Source organism: Colobus angolensis, unplaced genomic scaffold (genome assembly GCF_000951035.1).
Source record: "Colobus angolensis palliatus isolate OR3802 unplaced genomic scaffold, Cang.pa_1.0 Scaffold277, whole genome shotgun sequence".
NCBI classification, from domain to species: Eukaryota; Metazoa; Chordata; class Mammalia; order Primates; family Cercopithecidae; genus Colobus; species Colobus angolensis.
This window is the reverse complement of record NW_012116010.1, coordinates 210,729-221,001: the sequence shown is the minus strand read 5'-3', so window position 1 is coordinate 221,001 and position 10,273 is coordinate 210,729. Positions and strand designations below refer to the sequence as shown.

At 41.2% G+C, this 10,273-nt stretch overlaps 1 protein-coding gene across 1 annotated transcript; it reads right to left on the bottom strand.

Annotated features, from left to right (window-relative positions):
• Positions 1 to 686: 686 nt before the first annotated feature.
• On the bottom strand, positions 687 to 1,608 carry LOC105516169 (40S ribosomal protein S2-like). The gene is made up of 2 exons (XM_011948253.1): positions 1,231 to 1,608; positions 687 to 1,056 (listed from the first exon to the last, which is right to left on the bottom strand). Exons 1-2 carry the CDS (start codon positions 1,603 to 1,605, stop codon positions 724 to 726), a joined length of 708 nt encoding a protein of 235 aa, XP_011803643.1. The 5' UTR covers positions 1,606 to 1,608; the 3' UTR covers positions 687 to 723.
• Positions 1,609 to 10,273: the final 8,665 nt, after the last annotated feature.

Sequence of the window (10,273 nt, the reverse complement as noted above, 5' to 3'; positions counted from 1 at the left end):
CCATCCTCCAGCAATTAAGCTTCTCTCCAGGGTGGAGGAACTATTTGCCTAAGAGTAACAGGTTCTTCCCCAGGCATCCTTTTTTCTTCTCCACCCTGTCAGCAGTTAACTTTTAAGTGAGGTAATTTTTGTTTGTTTGTTTTTTATGGAAGATGCTTTGCTGGGCCAGGAATGATGGAGATCACTGTTTATATTTTCTGTTGAGTTTTCATTGTCAGAAAGGACTTGTGAGGCTGATCTTAAGCTGTGCCAATCTAGTGCGCTTTGCATGTCTTTCTGTATGGTTCATAGCAAACTTTCGGGCAGGCCTCCATCTTGTTTTAGCTCCTTGGGGGTGTGGCCTATAAACCCATAGCAAGGCTTTGTATGGCAACTGCGTTTTCTTCTATCTCCCTTTCTCCTTATGGCCCAGATTCCCCGTGGCTTAGGGAATGAGGCCTTTCTGGTTTGATATCTGCATGACCTTCTGCCATCAGTTGATTCCCATCCCCTCAACGAACCACCTTGGATTTTTCCTTTCTCTGAGCCTTTAGTAAAGTTTGAAAGCCAGAAATACTGGCTGCATAGTGTGGCTAAGTCAGATAAGAAGGGAGTTAAAAGGATTTTCTTAAGGAGTGCTTGGCTTAATTAAAAGTGGATATCCAAGTTATATTTATAAGGCCTTTATTTTTTTACTTTTTTTTTAACAGGCTTAATTCACTTTATTTTTCTTGTATAAAAAGCCTATGTTGTAGCCACAGCTGGAGCCTGGGTCCGCTGCACGGAGACTCTGGTGTGGGTCTTGACAAGGTGGTCAGTGAATTCCTGATAGGGAGACTTGGTAAACACAGTCTCCTTCCAGAGGTCAGGGGTCAGGTAGCTGTAGGTCTTAGAGATGGCATCAAAGGTGGCCTTGGCGAAGTTGGCCAGGGTGGCAGTGCAGCCCCGGGCTGAGGTGTAGCAGTCATCAATACCAGCCCTCATGAGCAGCTTCTTGGGCACAGGCGCTGAGACGATGCCAGTGCCCCTGGGTGCAGGGATGAGGCGCACCAGCACAGAGCCGCAGCGGCCTGTCACCTTGCAAGGGACGGTGTGGGGCTTGCCGATCTTGTTCCCTCAGTAGCCTCTGCGCACCGGGACAATGGAGAGTTTGGCCAGGATGATGGCCCCACGGATGGCGGTGGCCACCTCCTTGGAGCACTTAACACCCAGGCCGACGTGGCCACTGTAGTCCCCGATAGCAACACACGCCTTGAACCTGGAGCGCTGGCCAGCACGGGTCTGCTTCTGCACCGGCATAATCTTCAAAACCTCGTCTTTGAGAGAGGCCCCCAAGAAAAAGTCAATGATCTCAGATTCCTTAATGGGCAGGGAGAAGAGGTAGATCTCCTGCAGGGACTTGATCTTCATGTCCTTGACCAAGCGGCCCAGCTTGGTGACGGGCATCCACTCCTTATCCTCGGCCTTGCCTCCGCGAGCTCCGCGGCCGCGACCCCGGCCCCGTCCACGGCCGTGACCCCGGCCCTGGATGCCACTGCCGAAACCTCCGTGGAAGCCACCGCGGTTCCCCATCCCAGGGCCACCAGGGCCTCCGGGCCCCTCCACTGCACCGGCGTCATCCGCCATTTGGTGTTTTAAGGCCTTTATGTTATCCTATTTTGGGGCCTTGTTTTGCTGGAAAAAGTTGTGTTTTTTTTGTTGTGTTTTTGGTTTTTTTTCACTCGACGGAATTATTTTACTTGATTTTGTCTTGCCACTTTTAATGCACACATGACAGGGGACAGCCCATTGGTTTCCTTATGAAACCTGGGGAGATAAAAGCAGATAAATCCCTCCACCCGTGATGAAAGATCTTATGGCAACTGTGTTTTCTTCTGCCTGTCTGTGTGGTTATATATGTGTTGTGTGTATGATGTCTATAAAAAGAGCTCTAATTCATTGGCCTAAAGGAAGATAAGCACTTGGATCAAATATTTTTTAAAGTGAAGATAAAAGCTGTGGTACCTTTCAGTTCATGTGACTTAAACCGTTGAGAAAAAATAAAAACAGCCTTAAAGATTATTGGTAAAAAGCAGATGTCATCAAAATGTAAATAGGCGAACTAAATTATGCAGATGAGATGCAAAGTTTGCTAAGTGTTTTCAGGTACTGCTTATTGGCTTTTGAGAACTGTTCAACTCCGTAAGGCCTGGGGACATATGGAATTAACCACACCCCTAATTATGCTGGAAGGAGTCAAACCTTGGCTGCACCTAGCACGTAATCAAAACAACTTACCAAGCTTTACATTACAGTTAAAAATTGCTAAACGCTACCATTATGATATGTAATTGGGACTACTGGAAATAGATTTACATGTGAGGTGTGTAAGAATGGTAAAATGTGTTTTCAGTAAAAGGTTATAAGAAGGCATAAAAATGTAAATTCTGGCCTAGGGTTAGTGGATTGTTTTACATTAGGTAAGACAAAGCTAAAAGTTTAAAGAAGTGGTGGAGGGATTGTAAACATTAACCTTACAAAAATTCTATGTTTTAACATATTGCCTGACTTCAAAAAGGTATTATAATTATATGGTTTTTCTGTAAATTGAACATTGAAATGAAAGCAGAACAAGGTGCTCCTCAGGCACTAATCTGATCTTTAGCATAATTGATAAAGGGTTATAAAAGGTTTTAGTTTTTTAAGTTTCTGAGTCATCATCGTGGTAAAATAATTTATGATAACCTGGAATTCTGTGTCATAACATTAAATGTTTCATATGTTTAATATATTTAACAGGCTTCCCCAAATCAAACTTCAGGTTCAAAATTATCTTTCATGACACCTGGCTTTTCAGATACTTCAGAAGGTCCCTTGGAATACCAGAAAAGAGAGTGAACAGGATTATTTGACATGTTTAGGTACATGGGGTTACCAAAATGGTGTTCAATATTCCTTACTTTATATTTTGATGAATAATACCAATATATGTTCCAAAATTGTATACGATTTCTAAAATTCTAATGTCTAAAATCTATGCTGTCAATCATAATTAAGGTTAAGTTATTGTAAACCACAGAGATAACCAAACTTCTTTGTCAATTGTGTTTCTAACTGTAACTACCCTGGACATTTTGTTACTCACAGGCAATTGTTGTCTTATTTTAATCCTTTTCAAAATGATTTTTAATAAGCTATAGAATTCTGACAGGTGCTTTCAAATACAGGTTTCTGATAACTTTGGAGATTGTGACTTTAAAATAAAGGAGAACTATACAGGACTCATGAAGAGCTAAAATGTTGATGAATATGAAGTAGAACAAGAGTTAACAAAATGGACTAAACTCGGAAAGCTAAGCAATCTTTTTGACTTTTGCTTGGAATAATGCTGATCCTTGCTGTTTTTCAGAGTCAAGGAACTTATTTACTTATTTTGAACTATTTACGGCCTTTAATAATTGAGTAAAGTATATTCCTCTGAACAAAATTTGGAGCATGTTTGTTTCTCTCTGCCTGGTTCCTCTAGAATTGGGAAACTATGTGTGAATATTCTTAACTTGTGGCAATAGAGTTCTTTGCATCAGTGCGAGAAGGATGCAATTGGAGAAACTAGTTGTTTTACCAAGGCTTTGACTAGAAGGGTATGCTTCCCTTTAAGGAGTCAAGCCTGACAGGCAAATGGGATAAAAGTCCCTTGGGGGAACTGGACTCATAGCCTTTTCTACACAGTCCCTGTACAGAATTCTTGACCTGTAGTCAGTAAAGAATGTCAATTTGTAATAGGCCCAGGAGCTCCAAGTTTATCTTGGGACCTTAAGAGGAGAAGATCACCCAACTCCCAGGTATTCGAGGATACAAACCCATGACTGGACTCGGCTTTAAAAGGTCTTATCTGAGATTCCTTGTGGAGCCGAGTTTTATCAAAGCCAATTTAAAATGCTCATGTAGAAATAGCTATTCTTACGGCACTTTATGCAAATAATCAGGCCAAGTAGAAGACTAAAGCCTATTTTGCAAATAACTCAGTCCTAGTATGATTTTTTTTTTTTTTTAACAAAAATGAAGACTGGAGAGAGAGAAATTATGTCTCAAAACTTATCATATATTTGTCATTAAGTTCTAAACCCATTAGTTGTTTTTAAGTTTTTGCCTACATATTAGACTAACCCTGCTCGTTCCTGTGAATCCACCAGCAATCTCCAGCTGCAGCTCAGAAGGAAGAAAAGGGATGGCTAATGCAGAAATCGGGATCAAATTTATAGTTCTGAGCAGTTAGCCTGCAAATCCTGCCAGGTGATGAGAATAAACAGAATGCTCATCACCTGGAGGTTTCCGTTTTGGGAAAGTAAGACCAATAGAGCTAATCAAAATCAAGCACCAAGCACTCAAATCTTAGCAAGCAAAAGTATAGCGACTAGTTATCTGAGCATGTCACAATGCATCCTTTTCTCTCCGTTGTTGGAGGACAGGACTCAATTCTGCAGCTTCATCTTAGCATTTAGTTTATGATGAGTCCATGGAACCCCACTGAGACACTGAGAACCTCCAAACTCAATTTTAAGCTTCAGGTCAAAGTCCTAAGAAAGAAAACTGGATCTAAAGGATCCAGAGGCAGAGAATAACAGATTAAAAGGCACAGCACAGGTGAGCATGGCTAATTCCTGCCAATTAAGCCAAGCTTCCTGTTTCATGGATAAAGGTCATGCTAGTATCCATGACATAAATGAAGTCTAGGGAACTCCGAAGCTACTGACAGTAGGGGAGACAGAGGTATAGGTGAGAGCAGATGATTCCTATTCTCTAGGCCCTCTCTGGTTCATGGGGGCAGGCTGTTCAGGCACCCATGAGTAGCACCCTGTCATGGTCACTGGGACTCAGGGATACAAGAACAGAGGTTAGAAAGAGGACTGCTTCACTTTCCCTCCCTCACATACCCTGCGTATTTGCAAGGAAGAGAAGTGAACCAGGGATTCCCACTCCCCTTTTTCTAGATGAGTAGCCATCCATCTTCAGTCTGTACCCCTTTTGAATGCATCCTGAACCCCTGGGACCCCTTTTAAAAGTGCCTCCTTTTTTTTTCTGCTTCTCTGTCCTCTCTTCACTGATAGGTCATTGTGTCTCCATATTATGGGACACTCCCCTTGAATGTATCCTCCAAAATGGGAAAAGTTAATTTCCCAAACCTTAAACTGGTTGGCTCGGGGGAAGGGAACCAGAAGCCTGACATGCTGGCAAAGGGGTAAAAGTTTTTTATTAACCAGTTGGGCTTTTGGCCTCCCTCTCCTCATGCAAACTGGTGAAAGGCATCAGGATTTTTGAGCTATCCTTACCGTCCCTTGTTTCATTTTGATACATGTTTTCAGATAACCCAGTTTATCTGTTCTTGTGTTCAGGCCATCAAACTCCAAATGGTCATGCAACGGGAGCCTTGGATGATGGCCCCCTCTGCCAGGGATCCTTAAATAGACCTCTGAGGGAGATCTGACTGCCGTTTTCTCAAAACAGCGCCCCCTGTCAGCAGGAAGCAGTTAAGACTGGTCTTCATCCTTATTCTAATCCTTATAATGGCAGTTAGATGTACTTCTTTAGAGCGGGGAATGAGACAGCCAAGTATAAAGGGGTCCCTGGATAATTTCTAAATGGCCTTTGCACTGAGAGAATGGGGTGGAGTGATGAAAGTTCATGCTATTTGCAGGGACTGGGGGAGCCTGGCCCCTGCTGTTCTTGTGAGGTAACCTGGGATTCAATCAGTGAAATGGACAGCCCGTTAGCAGGACTTCATCTCACTTTTCTGTGTTGTATTTTTCCTTTTTCTTTTTTGCCCAATAAATTATACACCCCCCCCCACCCTACAAATTGTCTGTAAGCCTAATCATTCCTGTAATATGACAAGAACCTGGTTTTTCCTACGACAGTACTTTCAATTTTCTGTCCTCTGGATTATGCTTCTATCCTCAGATCTCCTTCTGTGATGCTCTTGCCTTCCTTTCATAATGACTTCTGTGTATATTCTGCCTACCCAAATAACTCAGGACAATCTTTTCATCTCAAGATCTTTAACTTAATGACATCTTCAAGTCTCTTATGCCACGGAAGGTAACATATTAATAGGTTCCAGGGATTAGGATGTGGACATCTTTCTGGGGCCATTATTCTGTTTGCCACCACATGATGACATGTTGTTTTCTGTCTTAGTCAAAAAAAAAAGCATACTAATAAATCAATTCATACAGTTCTCTGTCCTTGCACATAGAGCTGCAGTGTTAGAACAACTTATAATATTTGTATATGAGCTAGGTTTCGAATAATGCCATTGTCAGAGGATAAAATATGAAAATGTTGTTTCATTGAACTAATCTTGAATGTGCTAAATTCAATTAAAATTTGTGACAGAAGCAATACCTATTCTAATTAATTGTTTACCTACTTTGTCAAGTTTATACATGGTATTTAGCACCCATTTCATCTATGTGATATCGAACAGATGATGAACATGTCGATAATTCTCTCTTACATGTTTGATTTGCCCAAGTAAATCCCCCTATTGAGTGAATGGATGTATTATTTATTCTTTGAGAGCAGAGAATCTAAACAAATCTTTCAGCTATTTGAAGGTCACTTAGGCTTTAAGAAGACGTTCTATCATTATAGAGTCATAAAACTTAACGGCCCATGAACCCTGCTGGAGTTCAACACCAAAGGCTAAATAGGATAAAACAATGCATTAATTATAACCCATTATGATAAGCAGTTGGTAAGGGGAAATGTGGTTACATGGAAACTTTAAAATACATTAATAAAACACTTTCATAACAGTGACAACAGAAACTTTAAAAATACACACACACTATATATATATATATATACACACACATACACACACACACTCTTAACGTATCTATGTTTACTATTCCTGACTCTTTTTCAGTTCCCATGCATACACATACCTTGTTTAGACATATGTTTCATCTTAATATAGATGAAAATTTGCATTCAGCTTTTCAAATTCTACCTGATGTATTATGTTTTTCAGGTAACTATGCAATGTTCATCACATTTTATCATTTTAATGGTTATAGTATATTCCACAGAGAGTGTCTAACATGATTTTCTTGATTCTATGAACTTTTATGTTGGCTGCCTTTTTTACCATTATAAACACTGCTGCAGTGAACATTTTTGTGTATTTTTTCTTCTTAGAGAATGGGAAGACTATTTTCTTGGTACAATTTTTACAAGATGTAATTTTTTAATTAATGGAATTAATAAAATTTTAAAACAAATAATGGAAGGTTTTGCTCCATGTTCATCCATAGAGAAAGCCTCCTATTCCAGAAATAGCAAAAGTACAAAAAATATGCCAATGTTATTTTTCTGCCAACATTCATACCATGCCGAAAATCATTGTCCTGAAGACAGAGATAAAACTGTAGAATGTTCTGAATGACTGGAAAGTTTTACTGAACACACATTAGTCTTTGTTATACACAGAAATGTTTCTTATATGCTGGAGATTTGGGTAAATGCGAAAGGCACAGTGATTAAAAAGACTACTGCTACGTGCCAATGGAACAAATTATGAAATTGCACACATAATTCCCATCTATCATTAATATTAAGACACATGTTAAATGTTTAACTTACTATTCCTTTTTCCTCTCATCAGCATTTATTATAAAAAAAGAGTATTAAAGTTCTATTTCTAAAAGCTGTATAAGTTGCAAATATTTGGGGGTGAAGAGAGACATGTTAGAATTTTCAGAGTATATATATTTTAATGTCAATAATAAAGTGTAATAAGTAGATTTGCTTATTTCAGGTGATGGAATGATGCCAGTTTCTAATTCATCATGCTGCTGGTCATTCTACGCTTAAATATACAAGGAAAAAATCATTTCATTAAAACTGGCAGAAAAATACTTAACAAAGTGAGCCATGTATTAAAGGTACCAAGATGTGGGGGAAACTACAATAAATTGAGATGTTTTCAAGCTTTAATTGATTTACATTATGTAGCTATACACTATTTACCTAAGGAATTACCAAGCATATATAATTTGACATTTAAGTAGAAAATATGACTAATATACACCAAGCATTAAAAGTTACATGTGTCTGCTCAATAATGCAACAGAGGTCAGAATTCACATTAAAGAGGAAGGTGATTGGCTATCTTTATAAAAAGAGAATATTGCTTTGTTGGTTTTGTTTTGTTTTGTTTTTCCAAAATGGCGGTTTGGAGGCAAGGTTAACACATTTCTCCCACTTGGAAGGACAAACTAGTGTGTAGAGACTTATGTGAATTGTTTTTCAAAAAGCAAGGAAGGAAGTAACAGGAAAACTGAAAGAAACAACAGACCCTTTGTAAGAAGTGGCAGGCAGCAGTCTTCATTAAGAGCCTGGTGGAAATTACAGTGGAAAACTGTAAGTCCCCAGACTGCGAGAGGGGGAAAGACTGCCTCCAGGATGTATACTTCAACCATGGAACCTGGTAATCTAGGCTTGGAGGAAGGGCTTAATCATATACAATGCTGAAACTGACTTAGGAAGAGCTGGGAGAATCTCCCAATTGAATTTTATAATATAATCTTAAGTGAAGACAGACTTCTTTGGCCAGCGCTGGAGGGCAAGTGGAAAGGGTGTTGTAGCCGTGAGCACAGGAGCTAGGCACCCTGATTTGGTGGGTAGACTGGGAGGGGTGTGGCCTAAAAGTCACTTTTGCTATCTCTTCAGGGAAAGCTTATGGCCTAGGGCAGTTTTGAGTTCTGAGTACAGATGACTGGGAACTCGGCTAGCTGCTGCTAGGGAAACACTGCAGATGTGGGACCTTCCTTGCCAACTGCATTGGAGCTGCACCAATGCCACCTGCTACTTCACACTCCTTGTGCAAACTGTTCTGCGCAGCAGAAGCAACTATGCTTCACCCTGTAACTTTACCCAGTGGCCACAGAACGGCCTCTTAACTCCCACAGGGGATGCTGCTTGACATGCACTTGGAGAGATAGAGGACAGACCTGCCTAACCCAGCCCCCTCCTGACTTTGCCTCTTCATTTACCCGGGTAGCTTAACACAAACGACAGAAACTTTTGGATGCCTTACGGTACCACCCATTGCCTGAGAAACCAGAATACCTCCCCTGGGTAACATAAGGCAAGCACACATCCCACCATTACTACCACAGATTGCATTATTTTGCAAATGCCACCTCCTGGCTGGAGGTCAACTGACACAGATCATTACAGCATCTCCAGGTAGGATATGTCCAGGAAAAAGAAAATGTGTATGACCTCAGCTATCACTATTGCCTGCAACACCCCAGCTAACCAGGACATCCTTAGTTTGTCCACACGACCAGTTTATTATTACTAAAGCCAGCATTTGAGAAAGGTAACACACGAAGGCTTTCTAAAACCAAGCAATTACATGAAGTCTACTTCACTGCCCTGCCACCTGTATTAGAGCTGGTGCTGATACCCACTGTGGAGAGACTTCAGGAGAGGTCACATTACTGGATCCCTTGCAGTCATTCCCCAACACCAGCCTGGAGTGTGGCAGCCCCATTGGGCAGCTAGACCCAGAGGAGCAGTAGCATTCACAGTAGTCTGATTCTCAGGGACTCCTACTTCTAGGTGAAGGGAGAGTGTACCACATCAAGGGAACACTCCATAAGACAAAATAATCTGGAAGGCAGACCATGAGTCCCAGAACTTTCTGCTGGTGGGAAGTTTCTTCTAGCAGTGGCACAAGTTCACTGCTGGCCTCTGTGGGAAATTCTTCAACTCTACCCCAAGAATTAGGCAGCCCTGTTGCTCAGGAAGGGTCGTGAAAAAGGGAACCTTTTGTCCCCTCTGTCCATAAGTGCTGAGCTTATTCCATGATACCTCAGCATGGGTGCTCATACAGACAGCCTTTCGGGAACACTTCAGGGTGACTGTATCCCAACAGGGGGAGTGCCTTGCAGCTTCAGGCTGGCATGAGGTGTAGAGTCACAATTCCTCTCTACTTGGAACATCAACATTCCTGCAGATGAAAAGAGATGCCCCTCTCATGTAAATAGCTGAAAGACTGGGTCAGGAGTGAGTCTGGAAGGTGGATCACTTTCCTGCAGGCCTTGCAGCAGCAAAGCTGAAATTGCTCCCACCCTTCCCACTGATGAGACCTCAGTACATTTCACTGAGAACTCCCTCAGTCATCTCTCTCAAGGCTGGGACATAGGCCCACCATTGAGTGTTGCAGTTATTCATATCTTTTAGCCACAACCAGTTTCTACTTTGGACACCTCCCCTACTGGCCTGAACAATTTAATTCATTAAA

Bases quoted from the DNA above. Each gene is read 5' to 3' on its own strand.
- LOC105516169 (XM_011948253.1), bottom strand. From the start codon at position 1,605: ATGGCGGATGACGCCGGTGCAGTGGAGGGGCCCGGAGGCCCTGGTGGC. The intron at 1,057-1,230 runs GCGTGTGTTGCT...GTCCCTTGCAAG, and splicing joins GCCAGCGCTCCAGGTTCAAG to GTGACAGGCCGCTGCGGCTC.